The sequence below is a fragment of the Aquarana catesbeiana genome, linkage group LG09 (genome assembly GCF_042186555.1).
Source record: "Aquarana catesbeiana isolate 2022-GZ linkage group LG09, ASM4218655v1, whole genome shotgun sequence".
Classification (NCBI taxonomy): domain Eukaryota; kingdom Metazoa; phylum Chordata; class Amphibia; order Anura; family Ranidae; genus Aquarana; species Aquarana catesbeiana.
The window spans coordinates 301,395,742-301,412,457 of NC_133332.1; the positions used below are offsets into that span (position 1 = coordinate 301,395,742).

The 16,716-nt window shown below is 40.4% G+C and overlaps 1 protein-coding gene across 1 annotated transcript in view; it reads left to right on the plus strand.

The window, feature by feature from the left end:
• POMT1 (protein O-mannosyltransferase 1) overlaps positions 1 to 16,716 on the plus strand; it is a 59,965-nt gene that overhangs the window by 29,625 nt on the left and 13,624 nt on the right. The window contains exons 11-17 of the mRNA XM_073600509.1: positions 8,679 to 8,774; positions 8,864 to 8,956; positions 10,608 to 10,704; positions 10,893 to 10,985; positions 15,851 to 15,971; positions 16,069 to 16,166; positions 16,248 to 16,361. Of these exons, the coding sequence (XP_073456610.1) occupies positions 8,679 to 8,774; positions 8,864 to 8,956; positions 10,608 to 10,704; positions 10,893 to 10,985; positions 15,851 to 15,971; positions 16,069 to 16,166; positions 16,248 to 16,361 (712 nt within the window). The remainder of the gene's footprint in view (positions 1 to 8,678; positions 8,775 to 8,863; positions 8,957 to 10,607; positions 10,705 to 10,892; positions 10,986 to 15,850; positions 15,972 to 16,068; positions 16,167 to 16,247; positions 16,362 to 16,716) is intronic.

Sequence of the window (16,716 nt, forward strand, 5' to 3'; positions counted from 1 at the left end):
TAAAGAAGCTGGCTGTTCAGAGTGCTGTATCCAAGCTTAAAAATAGGAATTTGAGCGGAAGGAAAAAGTGTGGTAGAAAAAGGTGCACAAGCAACAGGGATATCTGCAGCCTTGAGAGGATTGTGAAGCAAAGGCTATTCAAGAATTTGGGGGAGATCCAAAAGGAGTGGACTACCGCTGGTGTCAGTGCTTCAAGAGTCATCACTCACACACGTATCCAGGACATGGGCTACAACTGTCGCATTCCTTGTGTCAAGCCACTTCAGAGCCAGAGACAATGTCAAAAGCATCTTACCTGGGCTAGGTAGAGAGAGGACTGGACTGTTGCTCAGTGGTCAAAAGTCCTCTTTTCGGATAAAAGTAAATTTGCATTCCATTTGGAAATCAAGGTCCCACAGTCTGAAGGAAGAGTGGAGAGGCACATAATCCAAGTTGCATAAGGTCTAGTGTGAAGTTTCCACAGTGATTATTTGGGGAGCCATGTCATCTGCTGGTGTTGGTCCACTGTGTTTTTTCAAGTCCAAAGTCAGCGCAGCCATTTACCAAGGAATTCTAAAGCACTTCATGCTTCCCTCTGCTGACCAGCTTTATGCCGATTTCATTTTCCAGCACGATTTGGCACGTGACAACACTTTGCCAAAAGTACTAATACCTGTTTTAATAATCATGGTATCACTGTGCTTGATTGACCAGCAAACTTGCCTGATCTAAACCCCATAGAGAATTTGTGGGGTATTTCCAAGAGGAAGATGAGAGACATCCGACCCAACAATGCAGACGGGCTGAAGGCCGCTATCAATACAACCTGGGCTTCCATAACACCTCAGCAGTGCCACAGGCTGATCACCTCCATGCCACGCTGCATTGATGCAGTAATTCATGCAAAAGGAGCCCCGACCAAGTATTGAGTGCATACTATACTGTACATGGACATACTTTTCAGTAAGACAACTTTTCTGTATTAAAAATCCTTTATTTTTATTGGTCTTATGTAATATTTTGTTTTTCTGAGATACTGCATTTTGGGTTTTCACTAGCTGTAAGCCATAATCATCAAAATTAAAAGCAACAAATGCTTGAAATATATCACTCTGTGTGTAATGAACCTTTATAATATGATTTTCATTTTTTGAATTGAGTTACTGAAAGAAATTAACTGTGATGATATTCAGATTTTTTCAGATGCACCTGTACATATGCCAGGTGTTGACCCTGTATGATTAGATCTTTCAATCTGATTGTTTGCTATCCAAGAGGCCAATTTGTCAGCTGGGAAATTTGTTTGCAACTGTACACAAGCTATTTATTAGCAGATAATTTATACATCATCTTTAACCACTTGCTGCCCGCCCACTGTCATATGACGGCGGGACGGTGCAGCTGTTATCATGGGCCGCCGTCATATGACGGCGCTGCCTTCCAGGATCCCTAGGGGGCGCGCCCGCCACGTCACTCGGGCCCCAGTGCGCGTGGTGGCGGCGGCCGCAATGTCCGCCGGGCACCCGCGATTGCCCGGTAACTGAGCAGGACCATGGATCTGTGTGTAAACACACAGATCCACGTCCTGTCAGATGGGAGGAGACCGATGGTGTGTTCCTTGTACAGAGGAACACTGATCGGTCTCCTCCCCTTGTGAATCCCCTCCCCCCACAGTTAGAATCACTCCTTAGGAACACATTTAACCCTACAGCGCCCCCTCCTTCATTGCCAGTCACATTTATACAGTAATCAATGCATTTTTATAGCACGGATCGCTGTATAAATGTGAATGGTCCCAAAAAATGTGTCAAAATTGTCTGATGTGTCCGCCGCAATATCGCAGTCACGATAAAAATCGCAGATCACTGCCATTACTAGTAAAAAATAAAATAATAATAAAAATGCTATAAATCTATCCCCTCATTTTGTAGACGCTATAACTTTTGTGCAAACCAATAAATTTACGCTTATTGCGATAATTTTTACCAAAAATATGTAGAAGAATATGTATCGGCCTAAACTGAGGAAAAAATTTGTTTAAAAAAAAATTTGGATATTTTATTATAGCAAACATTTTAAAATATTGTGATTTTTTTCAAACTTGTCACTCTTGTTTTGTTTATAGCGCAAGAAATAAAAACCGCAGGGGTGATCAAATACCACCAAAAGAAAGCTCTATTAGTGAGGAAAAAATGATAAAAATTTCATTTGGATACAGTGTTGTATGACCACGCAATTGTTATTCAAATTGTGACAGCGCTGAAAGCTGAAAATTGGCTTGGGCAGGAAGGGGGTGAAAATGCCCAGTATGGAAGTGGTTAAAGTGAAACTATACTCACCTTCAGTCCAGCAATGCAGTGTCCTGGAGCTCCCCACGGGCCGCTGACATCTTTGAGAGGCCAGCTTCCAGGCATCAATCTCTGGCTGCTATGACAAAACTCTCACACATGCACAGTAGTTCAGTCAGCTTCGGCATTGCCAAGTTTCTCAAGGTATGCAGTGCACTGTACAGGAGCAGACTGGCAGGTAGATAACTTTAAAGTGATTTGTAAACTATCACCTTGTAAAACAACCTATTCAGTTTAAAATAGAAATGGAAAGCAAAACATTTTTGTGTAGATATATAAAAAGTATAAATACCCTCCCCCCCCCTTTTTTTTTTTCTATAAGTGATCACATCCCCTCTGTTCTCAGCTCCATAAGAACTGGGGGGAGGTGATACAGCAGTACACCGAGCTTCCCAGGGAATGGCTGTGCCTGGGGGGGGGGGAGAATGTGTCAAGACAAGTCTGATAATTGTAGGAGAGCAGGCTGAGTTCCCAGCACAGCTAAATAACTGACAATATGCTCTAGTACTTAGTGTGGACAGTTTTTAATAGGAAAGCAAGGGGACTAGCAGGAACACCAGAGATTTCACATAAAGGAAACAATACAAAGAAAACAGGATACATTCTCATACAAGTATCTTTTCTCAACCTAACTATGTAAGTATATGGTACAGGAATATGAAGTGTTGGGGTAACAAACGCTTTAATGCAGAAGAGACAAAGAATGTTTCTTCTGCATTAAAAATCTTGCCTCTCTATCTGTCCATCTATCTATCTATCATAATCCAAACAGCAATTTCTTCATTTGACATTTTATTCTAGTATGAGGTCAAAAATACTTTTCATAAATCATGGGCATGAACCAGGAGTAAAAAAAAAAACAATGTCACTTGGGAGCCTGAATTTTGAAGGGCCACATACACATATGTGCAGACATCAGGATCAAAGCAGGACTAAAATAAAAATGCTTATTCGTTAACCCCTTTACCCCTCAGATAAAAACACTAGATTAAATTTAAAAAAAAAAAAAAGTAAAATTTAAAAAAATATATTTTACACCCTGACTTGCTACCCCCCTCCTGTGGGGCCGGGTGAAGTCATTGGGCCCAACACATAGGATCCTGGGTTCCAAATAACAGGAGAATGCACTCCTATACTGTGCAGGAGCACATTTTCTTATCCATAGCCTCTGCTTTACCAGGACCTCAGAGAAGGTCAAGTGATGTTGCCTTGATTAGGGGAGCGTGTTGGAAGTCAAAGTGTAAGATATTTTTATTTACTTTTTTAACTTTAATCTAGTTAGTTTTATAAAGCTGGAAGGGCATCTAACACTTCCGCACTCCATCCAAAATTAAATTCTTTGTTTTGGAGCAGTTTCCTGTTTTAATTAGACTGACTAGTAAACGCAAAACAAAATGCTTTGTGTTGTAATTGTATTAAAAAGAAAACCTGTCATGAGTGAAATATGTTAACTGTCAGTGCTGGCCTTCTAAAAACTAGTTGCCCACCTACCTGCCATGCTGATCCATTTACTTCAGTACTGAGTTACTTGCCTGCAAAATGAACACACATCAGGGAAAGTTTTGCAGAAGGGTTAGTATGACAGCAGGCACACAGACAGCATTTCCAGCAAGAGAAGTGTCCGTTTCTGTATTTGGCAGGTCTTCTTTAAAGGATCACTAAAAGCGATGGGCCTGTTTACACATATTGCTGTTTCTGGTGTTTTTCTGCACTGGAACACCAGTCGTTGTTAGGACACACAAAAAACAATTGTTTTTTACAGTGGGGCAGCCCAGACCTGTGGTCCAGGTAGCTGCGATAGAATGTTGACATGCTGGAAGCCACTGCAATGATTACAATGATGCATAAAATCTATAAAAGGGCTTAAATGAACTCCTAATCCATATTACACATGGTGGTAACGTTGACAAGATCCTTTACACTACAGTGGTGCTTTGGCTCCTCCTAGTGGATCATTTTTCTTATGTTTTGGTAAGTATAAAGCCCTTTTGACAGGGTAACATGTAGTATAAAAAAATGTATTTTTGAGAATGAATAGACAACCTGTATATCTATGTTACTAGAATTTTCCCTAGGTCTGTAGACCCTCCTCTGCGGTTGGCCTTGGATTTGCCCCTAGGGGCTGTGGAGTATTCCCCGTTTTTGTTCCATTTGGTGGCACTCCTTACAGTCTTGGGGCAGTTGGGTGGGTGCTTTAAGGCCTATTTGCACATGCATGCGTATATGTCATTTAACCACTTGCCCTCTGGAAGATTTTACCCCCTTCATGACCAGGCCATTTTTTTCTTTTCAGCACTGCGTTACTTTAACTGGTAATTATGCGGTCATGCAACGCTGTACCCAGACAAAATTTATATCATTTTTTTCACACAAATAGAGCTTTTTTTAGCAGTATTTGATCACTGCTGGGGTTTTTTATTTTTTGCAATATAAATGAAAAAAGACTGACAATTTTGAAAAAAAGAAAAACATTTTACTTTCTGCTATCACACATATCCAATACATTTAAATTTCTTCATAAATTTTGACCAAAATGCATTCTGATTTATATTTTTGGTAAAAAAAATCCCAATAAATGTATATTGATTGGTTAATGCGACAGTTATAGCCTCTAGAAACTATGAGATATATATATATATACTGGATTTTTTTTTTTTATTACTAATGGCAGTAATCAGCAATTTATAATGGGAGGGCAATCTGACACTCGGCAGAACTAACTTCCACTGACATCACCTAATACAGTGATCAGTGCCAATAATATGCACCGTCACTGTACTAATGACCCTGGGTAGGAGGGGGTTAACATTTAGGGCAATCAAAGGGTTAAATGTGTGTGTAATGTGTGTACTTTTTCTAAGGATCATGTTGTGTTTTTTTTTTCTGCTTAGCAGGAAACAAAAAAAACAGCAAGATCCCTTGTCGGTCAACAGAGCTCTTTATTGTTTACAATCACAGACCTCTGTTCCATAAATCACAGAACCAATCAGCAGGTGGCAGCGGCCAATCATTGGCCGAGACCCACTGATCAGCTTGTGCTGTAACAAATCACAGCACAGCCAGGCCAGCAGGAGTGCGGATCACGTACTAGGTATGTGATCCAGCGCAAGGGAGGCCGCTTTGCTGCTGCGCATCTACGCTAGGCAGTCGGCAAGCGGTTAAAGTTATCTTACATGAATGTTTTTGTATCTTCAATAGTATCCTACACACATTTACTTCCTGAAGAAGCCATGTTGGTGAAACATGTAGAAGCCGTTGTGTAAAGGATTTTGACAACTTTACCACCGTGTGTAATGGGGCCGAAACAACTAATCGATTAATCGGAAGCCAATCGATTATGAAAATAGTTGTCAACTATTTTCATAATTGGTTAATTGGCCAGCTAATTAGTTGGCCTGCATACAGAATGCATTATTTGTTTACATGTTAGGAAATACAGTGAAGCACACATACAGCTCACTACACCATCCATACATGTCAGTAAGTGCCTGAGAACTTGTAAATGTTCTTGTAAATGTGTGAGGAGCAATGCCTCATGGGACATGTAGTCTTGGGCAGGAAGTGAGTGCTTCTAAAAAAGTTTTTTTACCTTGCTATTGGGGCAATCTATACTATACTTTGCAGCTTGTTATTGGGGCACTCTAAAGGCAGGAGGAGCCAGAAGTGTCAGTGGGGGACCCTACAAGAGGAGAATTAGGGCTGCTTTATGCAAAATGTATCATATCCATGATGAAAAAAGTCTCTCAGTTTTTAGTACTACTTTAATAGTAAAGATTTCTATCTCCTTTCTACCCTTCATATAGCTTCATGTCTGACTCCTAGTTATAATGCCCATATATCCTACTTGGGTGTATTTATTATTATACATGTGATAAAAGTAATATATATTATTAGGGTCACTGTTTCACAGTATAAATTAACCCCTTATAGTAGCGATTATCTTTTTGTACTATAGAGGGCTAATTTTAGTTTTTGGGTTTTTTTTGTTTTTTTTTGTTTTTTGTTTTTTTTTTGGTGCTTTTTGCAGAAACACACTTCAGTTTACTTAACATGGTTTCCTATAGGACACATTCACATCTATGCTTTTTTCAGCCGCTGCGTATTTGGAAAGGGTCAAGGGTTCAATAGATTTCAGTGGAGAAGCTGCAGAAAAGCATGTAGTGAGTCTTTGCAGCAATTTGTGTTTTTTTTAATCTTTTAATCTGCCCAGCAACAAATTGGCCAAAAAAAAGCATAACAAAAAAAAAATCACAGCAAAATCGCATGTGTAAAAAGTGCAAAATGCACAGCAAAAAGCACTGCAGAAACAGATCAAAAGCAAGCTGCATAGGTGTGAACCGAGCCTTATGCTGGCCATACATGTATCGATTTTCAGATGAGAATATTCATACAAAAAATCTTTGTACATTCGCTGAATGAAAGAATGTCGTTTGAAAATTTCACTTGCTTTTAACATTCAGTTTTGAAATTAATGTAATTTCTGAACGAAAACCACATACACTGTCTGACCAAGAAGTTTTCCATTCTCCATTCTACTCCTTTAAATTTTCCCATCACTGTGGTCGAAAATGAATGTTAATTTGACCGCATTTAACGATTAGAAAATCGTTAAATCATAAAATTTTTTTTTTTTTTTTTTTTTTTTTTTGAAGGAAGACATTGTTTTTGCATGGCCAGCATTTAATAGATTACAGTTCTGTCTAAAAATTAGCAAAACAGTCTTTAAATTTTTTTTTTTTCTTTAACTCTTCTGTCTGTTCTCAGAGAGCAGATTAAAGATTTTGACCCCGAACCATATAGTTATATTTACTACTGCATATAGATATTTAAGAATAAATTGCCTTTTTTTTTTAAAACTTTCATATTAACTAAATTTTTACACCACATTTTTTTTAAAGGTTATTATCTGATTAATTGAAACAATAATCGGCCAACTAATCGATTATGAAAATAATCTTTCGTTGCAGCCCTAGTGTGTAATATGGATGTTTGTTAGGAGTTCAAGCAGCTCTTTTATGGATTTTATGTATCATTGTAATTAAAATTGTAACATTTTAACTGCTATTATATACTGAATGATGGGTGTAGTAGCTGCTGATGGTGCAATGGACTTTTTTTACCTACTAATATCTGTGTTTTATGAGTGCTGGGAAAAATGTATTTTTTTGCTTTGATTGTGGTTTGGCTATTATCGTTTGGTTATAATCTGAGCACCTTTAAAAACCCTACTTTTGACATGATGATGTCATCAGAAATCTAATTTTCAATATTTTTAAATCTACAGCTTTAATTTAAAAGAATCTTACTATGAAGGTCCTTGTTCAATGAGTTCCCTCTATAAAGAGGCAATTCTTTTGTTCCCTTCAAAATAAATTGTTCAGGGTGTTATCAGAAGAGAAGATGCTCAGCTCCCAAATCTGAGAAAAGGATCCTTTATTTTTTTTTTTTAAATTATAGTTTTTTTTTTTCCAAATTATAGTTTTTTTTCCATAGCCTATGAGGTTTGAAAAATACAGTCGCATGTGGAAAGCACATTCTTATCCTTCTGCTCAAATATTTTGATCAAAGTTTGTATAGCGAGAGGCGCCATTTTAAAAAACGCTCCTGAAAAAGCTTATAGCCAGTCATTAGGTACCTTCTTTTGACGAAATAAAAAGTGTAGAAATGTTACAACTTTCCTGTGGGGGTGTGGGAACTATTATGTGTACAGTGTATATGTTCCATATAATATTGTTTTTGTAGCTTGTCCTAGCCATTTCTTTTTTGGGGTTCTTTCAGCATCTTAAGGCCCCTTTCACACTTATACGACTTCAAAGGCGCACGATTTTACCGCGATTTCGTGGCCGCAATTTGGGAGCAGTACTACTTTGCCAAAACTTTGGCATTAACCATTCTCAGCTTGTGCTTACAAAGTAGTGCTGAAATCGTGTCTATATTATTCAGGTACGATTTGCATGCTACTTGAGGGTTTAACATTGAGGTCTATGGAGTACAAATCGTATGGAAGTTGGACCAAAGTAGTGCAGGGACTACTTTGAAGTCGGCATGACTTAAAGTCGTGCCAATATGAATGGTAGTCATTGAAAATCATGGAGAATGACTTGTCATACGATTTTGCACGTAAGGATTTGCTGTCTGCAATCTTACACCTTTTCCTCTGTAGGATGTTGGCTTTCAATTCAGCTGAGCCTTTGTATACACACACAGTGGATATTTTCTGTTGATTACAGGTTATGTACACAGACTTATTGGATTATAGGGAGAGATGGCTACTCTGACACATAAGCCATTGTTCTCTTATCGGTGCCTCTCATCTTGTGTGTGCTGAGCACTCTAATACCCTTTGTGCAGGTATGAGGGAGGACGCGGGAGTTCACACCAGCAGCAGGTCACCTGTTATCCCTACAAAGATGTCAATAACTGGTGGATTGTCAAGGACCCATCCAGGTAACCATACAGTAATCATATTGTCACAGCTGTTTGGTCAACAGAGGCAAAGAGAAATGATGATAATGTTCTGTATCGTCCTTTGGCAGACAGGAAATGATTGTCAGCTCACCGCCACGTGCTGTGCGTCACGGAGACACCGTACAACTTGTGCATGGCATGACAGCTCGATTCCTCAACACGTATGTATCAAAGTGTTAACTCTGTTTATTGTCTGTAGCCATACAGTATTGGGCCTCATGCACACTGGACATTATAAAAACGCTAGTAGTGATAGCTATAAAGAGCTGTAGCTTTTTTTTTTTTTTTAAGCAAAACTATACTCCCACATGCTATTCTGCTCAAACGCTGATAAATGTTTTTTTTTTTCAGCCAGAAAATGCTGATAAAAGCTTATCTGTTCACAAACACATATGATAGCATGCAGAAATGTGTGGCACATAGTTAGTCAGGTTGAAAAAAAGACACAAGCCCATCTAGTTCAACCTATAAAAGGGAAAAAAAAAAATCATACAATCAGAGGTCTGCCAAGCAAAATAGGTGAGCTGAAAACTTTGGTGCATGTAGAGAACTATGATTTAATTGGTATTGCTGAATCCTGGCTTCATTCTTCACATGACTGGGCTATTAACCTCTTGCCGAAAGACGGCTACAGCGTGGGGTTAAATTGCCGGGAAGGTGTCCATGTATGTCCTCCCGTGCATGTGATGCATGCGTGCACCCTCCGGGGAGCACAACTTGCTCTGTGACCAGCGAGTCTGACGCCCCTTACCATGTGATCAGCTTTTTTTTTTCCTTATGCTGACAGGGTGAGGAGAAAAAAAAAAGCAGATTACCGTCTGGAGGAAACGAGACATCGGTCCCGCACACTCCAGACCCATTGCTGCTAAGCAGTGCCCACCAGTGCACAACCTAACAGGGCATATCAGCACTGCTAACCAGTGCCACCCATCAGTGCCCACCAGTGCAGCCTCATCGACGCCCATCAATGAAGGAGAAAAATTACCTGTTTTTTTTTTTTTCTTTTTTAATTTTCGGTCTTTTTTTTGTTTAGCAAAAAATAAAAACTCCAGTAGTGAATAAATACCTTTAAAAGAAAGCTCTATTTGTGTGAAAAAAATAATAAAAATTTCATACGGTTACAGTGTATTATGACTGCGCATTTGTCATTCAAAGAGTGACAGTGCTGAAAGCTGAAAATTGGCCTGGCCAGGAATGGGGTATAAGTGCCCAGTAAGCAAGTGGTTAATTGCTGAATTTTTCCTTAAAGCTGGAAGATGGTTTCATCATAAAACATATGCAGCTAACCTGTGTAAGTAGCTGACCTTGTCCTGATATCAGTTTCATGTAACCTCCTATACAGCAGCACTTAGACTTGAAGAGGCAGCAGCTATAAGGCAGCCATTGATTCATGTGCTGGTTGTCATTATGCAGTCAAGAAGAGAGAGAAGCGTTTGTATAGCGGATAACTCATCAGTGTGCTGCTGCTCCTTAATGGTTCAGTTGGCAGGTTAGGGTTGTGTTATAAGACCATGTGTGCCAGCTGCTGCTGGATCTGGCAGTGCTATCTCACAAAGGTCTGGGTCATACGATTATCAGTATGAAATAAACAAATCCATTGGCACATTAAACATCACCTTTATATATGTATTTTTGCTGGGCGTTGAGCTGCTTGATTGATTTAGTTCAGTTTCAATCAGCAAAAATTCAGCATATGTTGCTAATCCCTGGAAACTCCCACACTAGGCTATTGTAAATACAAGCCTGTTCTTGGTTGAAACATATAAAAATGTGATATAGTTATACAAGCTATTAATTGACCTTTCTTTTCAGACATGACGTGGCTGCCCCTCTTTCACCATATTCCCAAGAGATCTCCTGCTATGTCGATTATAATATTTCAATGCCAGCTCAGACACTATGGAAGGTGGTAAGTGTCAGCATTTGGTCTCACTTTGTTACTTTGATGTAGGAAGGGTTCCCATTAATATTATCATGTGGGTAGACCCATTTGTGGATATTGATAAGGGAAGATGCACTGATACGTTTTGGGTATATGACTATTTATTTGACTGTTTATCCCAGCTTTGTTACTGAATCTCTCTTTATTATCTACAGGAGATTGTAAACAGGGAATCTGACAAGGACACATGGAAAACCATCTTGTCTGAAGTCAGACTTGTTCATGTGAATACAACTGCAACATTGAAGGTATGAAAATAGAAATTCATTAGAAATGATAAAGTTGGATCTGAAGTGGTAAACCAGCATGAACTGATAAATAAGTGTACTGTCAGAGAAGTGGTCTTTTGGGAATTTCCATGTTTGTGCCCATAGAAGAGAGACGTTGAGAACTGTGGGCACGGTCTCTAGGGGAGTGGGGAACAGTAATTGTCAGCTGGAAAAATCTTGTTCAGGGAGTCTTTCCCCTGATTAAGCTCAGGAAGTGGTAGAGTGGGGAAGACCTACCTGCACACATTCCTTAATCTGACTGTAAGAAGGCAGGCAGAACAAAGGTTTTCCTTGCCTGCTCAAAGCTTGCCCACGGATGGGGAAGGTATCTCAGGGAGATCTCTGCTCAACATTGGCACAATCGGTGCATCAGTAAATCTGGCTGCAGCATTCTATGTCACTTCTTCTCTTCCCTCTTGTGCATGAGTACCACACCACTGGAAAAATGTACCATAGATGCAGGACTTTTCATAACGCAATGTATGTGAATGGTTACACAGGCAACAGAACAGTGCACCAGTGTGAAAGGGGTCTTAGTCTGATCCCTGCTATGCGGAACACTATAGAAATGAATACAACGATTTCAGGTTATAATAGTTGTTACATTTCAAAATATATGTGGTGATATTTGAGTGAACACATAGTTTTTGTATTTTTTTTCATTTGCGTAGATTTTAGCTTTGTGGTATACAGTGGATATAAAAAGTCTACACACCCCTGTTAAAATATCAGATTTATGTGATGTAAAAAAAGAGACAAAAATAAATCTTTTAGAACTTTTTCTACCTTTTAATGTGACCTATAAACTGTACAAGGGAAGTAAAAATAAAAAAACTAAAATAATATGGTTGTATAAGTGTGCACACCCTTAACCACTTGCTGACCGCTGCACGCAAATATACGGCGGCACAATGGCAATGGTTGGCAAATGGGTGTACCCGTACGTCCCCTTTAAGAGCCGGGGATAGCAGGCGCACGCGCCCGCCGCGTACAGCGTGACCGTGCCCGCAGGACCAGCGGACTCGATGTCTCCCGGCAGTCGTGTCACGGAGCCTCAGAACGGGGAAGTGCCTATGTAAACAACACATTTCCCCGTTCTGGCTTGTCATGACAGAGATCACCACTCCCTGTCATCGAGAGCGGTGATCGCTGTCATGTGACTTGAATCCCATCCCCCCAGTTAGAATCACTCCCTAGGACACACTTAACCCCTTCATTGGCCCCTAGTGTTTAACCCCTTCACTGCCAGTGTCTTTTACACAGTAATCTGTGCATTTTTATAGCACTGGTCGCTGTATAAACGACAGTGGTCCCAAAATAGTGTAAAAATTGTCCGATGTGTCCACCAATATGTCGCAGTCTCGATAAAAATCGCAGATCGCCACCATTACTAATAAAAAAAAATAAAAAATAAAAATGCCATAAAACTTTCCCCTATTTTGTAGACTTTTGCGCAAACCAATCAATATACGCTTATTGCGATTTTTTTTTTTTTTTTAATTTTTTTTACCAAAAATATGTAGAAGTATACATATTGGCCTAAGTTTTTTTTATATATTTGTGGGGGGTATTTATTATAGCAAAAAGTTTAAAAAAAATGCGTTGTTTTTTTTTTCCCAAAGTTGTTGCTCTTTTTTTGTTTATAGCGCAAAAAATAAAAACCACAGAAGTGATCAAATACCACCAAAAGAAAGCTCTGTTTGTGGGGAAAAAAGGACGTCAATTTTGTTTGGGTGCAACATTGCACGACCACGCAATTGTCAGTTAAAGCGATGCAATGCCGAATCACAAAAAGTGCTCTTGTCAGGAAGGGGGTAAAATCTTCCGGGGCTGAAGCGGTTAAACGAATACTTTGTTGAAGCACCTTTTGATTTTATTATAGCACTCAGTCTTTTTGGGTATGAGTCTATATCAGCATGGCACATCTTGACTTGGCAATATTTAACCACTCTTCTTTGCAAAAACAATCCAAATTTGGCAGCTTGCGAGGGCATCTCCTGTGCACAGTCCTCTCTAGATCTCCCCACAGATTTTCAATCGGATTCAAGTCTGGGCTCTGGCTGGGCCATTACAAAACTTTAATCTTCTTCTGGTGAAGCCATTCCTTTGTTGATTTGGATGTATGCTTTGGGTCGTTGTCATGCTGAAAGATGAAGTTCCTCTTCTTGTTCAGCTTTCTAGCAAAAGTCTGAAGGTTTTGTGCCAATATTGACTGGTATTTGGAACTATTCATAATTCCCTCTACCTTGACTGACTAAAGCCCCTGTTCCAGCTGAAGAAAAACAGCCCCAAAGCATGATGCTGTCACCACCATGCTTCACTGTGGGTATGGTGCTCTTTTGGTGATGTGAGTTCAACCTTGGTTTCATCAGACCAGAACACATTTTCCCACATGCTTTTGGGAGACTTCAGATGTGTATTTGCAAAATGTACCCGGGCTTGGGATGTTTTTCTTCGTAAGAAAAGGCTTTTGTCTTGCCGATGTACCCCATAGCCCAGACATATGAAGAATACGGGAGATTGTTGTCATATGTATCACACAGCCAGTACTTGCCAGATATTCCTGCAGCTCCTTTAATGTTGCTGTAGGCCTCTTGGCAGCCTCTCTGACTAGTTTTCTTCTTGTCTTTTCATCAATTTTGGAGGGACATCCAGTTCGGGGTAATGTCACTGTTGTGCCATATTTTCCCCACTTGATAATGACTGTCTTCACTGTGTTCCATGATATATCTAATGCCTTGGAAATTCTTTTGTACCCTTCTCCTGACTGATACCTTTTAACAATGGGATCCTCTGATGCTTTGGAAGCTCTTTGTGGACCATGGCTTTTGCTGTAGAATGCGACTAAAAAAATGTCAGGAAAGACCTACTAGAACAGCTGAACTTTAGACCCCTTTCACACCGAGGGCGTTTTGCAGGCGCTATAGCGTGAAAAATAGCGCCTGCAATCTGCCCTCAAACAGCTGCAGCATTGTCTCCAGTGTGAAAGCCCGAGGGCTTTCACACCGGAGCGCTGCGCTGGCAGGATGTCAGGAAAAGTCCTGCCAGCAGCTTCTTTGGAGCGTATAAGGAGCAGTGTGTTCACCGCTCCTCCACCGCTGCTCCCCATTGAAATCAATGGGGCAGCGCTGGGATACCGCTGGCAAAACACCGCTATTCCGGCACATTGCGGGTGGTTTTAACCCTTTCTCGGCCGCTAGCGGGGGATAAAAGCGCCCCACTAGCGGCCGAAATGCGCCGCTAATCCGACGGTAAAACGCCGCTAAAAATAGCTGCGTTTTACCGCCGATGCTATGGGCGGCCCGGTGTGAAGGGGCTCTTATTTGGGAGTTAATCAGAGGCACTTTAAATAATGGCAGGTGTGTACTGACTCCTATTTAACAGGAGTTTGAATGTGATTGCTTAATTCTGAACACAGCTACATCCCCTGTTATAAGAGGGTGTGCACACTTATACAACCAAATTATTTTAGTTTTTTAGTTTTACTTTCCCTAAAAGATTTTTGTTGTTTTAACTGATTTGTACAGTGTATAGGTCACATTAAATGGTGGAAAAAGTTCTGAAATGATTTATCTTTGTCTCATTTTTTTTACATCACAGAAACCTGACACTTTAACAGGGGTGTGTAGACTTTTTCTATCCACTGTACCTGTGAGCTGGAAAACCCTATTAAATCTGGCAACAGAAAGCTAGTGAAAGGGTCTGCCAAATTCTCATCTGTTAAGCAGAGACCAAATATCATATTGCCCACCCCTTCCTGCTCTTCTCGGCTTCTTATTGACAACATTATTTGGCGGCCTCACTGGTCATTAGGAAACAACACATTATATGTTTAAACATAAAAAACAAAGAAAGATCAAGTACAACTCTTACTTGGGTTTTTCATTTCTATAAATACTTTTGCATTCACTTGCAATCTGCCTTTTAAATGTGCTAGAAAATTTGCTACCCCAGGAAGAGTCCATTCCCTGGCCCAGCTCCTCTGTCCCTTCCTTCATAAACTTTTATGTAGCTGCTGGGTGAGGAGTGAAGGGGAATGTATAGAGTGTCTCTTGAAGACAACTTTAAATCTGCTGAGGCTGCTGACATTGCATTCAAGATAGTGGAACCCTACCCAGCAGCAGTCTCAGGATTTTTGAATGTCTACACAGGGTAGGCCTTTACAGAAAAACAACATGCACAGAATGAGTTAAATGCACATATAATCTTATAAGAAGTTTTTCGTTGAAATGAATGGCCTATTAACAGTGCTTTTGAACCTCTTCCCATCGGCTGCACGCCGAGCAGCCACATATGTGTCTATATGTAAACCATTTACTGCGCTGAGCGTGCACTCCCAGCACAGTAACTAAACTATCACGGAAAGCTCCCGATGCATACTTGCGATTGGGAGCTTTCGATCATGTGACCTCTGTGACAACCAATCACAGCAGCCACATGATCAGAATGCCCGCCTCTGCCTCCCGGCATTTCGATCCACTTAAAGGGCCAGGAGGTGGCAGTGGGAAGAGGTTAAACTCTACATTTAAAAAATGGTGCCCCCTTTTAAAGTCACGAGAAAAACATGAGAGTTGCTATTGCTAACCTTATTCTGAAAAAGCTAGTTGCCTGGTCATTTCTGGCTTCCATACTGATTTGCAAAACCAAAACAACTGTGCAGCAAAAAGTCAGAAAACTAAATTTGTCCCAGGCCAGTGACTCAAATTATCCCCTAGCAGCCAGCATTTTTCCCTCGTGACAGATTTTCTTTAAATACTGAATGATTGTTGGAATCCTAAGGATTTCTGCAAATACTGTGTTTTCCTTTTAGTCTTTGAATTCCCATCCTGTGAATTCTCTTCCAGCTTAGCGGGTCAGCTCTACCGGACTGGGGCTTCCGGCAGCTGGAGGTGGTTGGAGACAAGGTAGCTAAGGGCTATCACCAGAGCCTGGTCTGGAATGTGGAGGAGCACCGCTATGGCAAGAGTATGTCCTTGCTCTGTATAATAATAATGTCTTTTTGTGACATTTATTCTCTGCTTTCACTTAATTTGCTGAGGCCTCTTGATCTTGATCTCTGCAGGCCGGGAGCAGTCTGAGCGAGAGAAGGAGTTGCACACTTCTCCGCAGATGGATGTTGGGAGAAATCTCAGTTTCATGGCTCGGTTTTGGGAACTTCAGGTAACTTTATTTTCTTAATGGACCATGAGCCCTTTCAGTAAATTGTTATATTGAACATGCCGTGATCTTCTGTCTGTCCAGTGCAAGATGCTGACTATGAGAAGTGAAAGTCCTGAACACAAGTACAGCTCATCCCCCCTAGACTGGGTATCCCTGGACACCAGCATCGCTTACTGGCTTCACCCAAAGACCACTGTGAGTGCTGCACTGGTGCATGGTGAAAATAATGAAGAGAAAAATGGTACATCATGTCATCTGCCTCCTAAACAGTCTGTGCTTGTGTAACAAAACTGCACTAATTAATATATTGCTATTTTAATATATTCTAAGTAATATAATGAGAAATACAGAGGGACCAGCCAGTGACAGACTTGTGGCCTTAAAAAAGCAGGCAGGCTGGTATCTATTATAAAGAAATGGCCCCTGCCACCACCTATAACTGGCCTTTCGGCTAGGAGCACATGGAAGGGCATATAAAACAAACCCAAAGAAAATTCCCAGCTCATCTTGTCAGCCAGCCTGCAACCAACCAAATTTTTACTATGGAGGC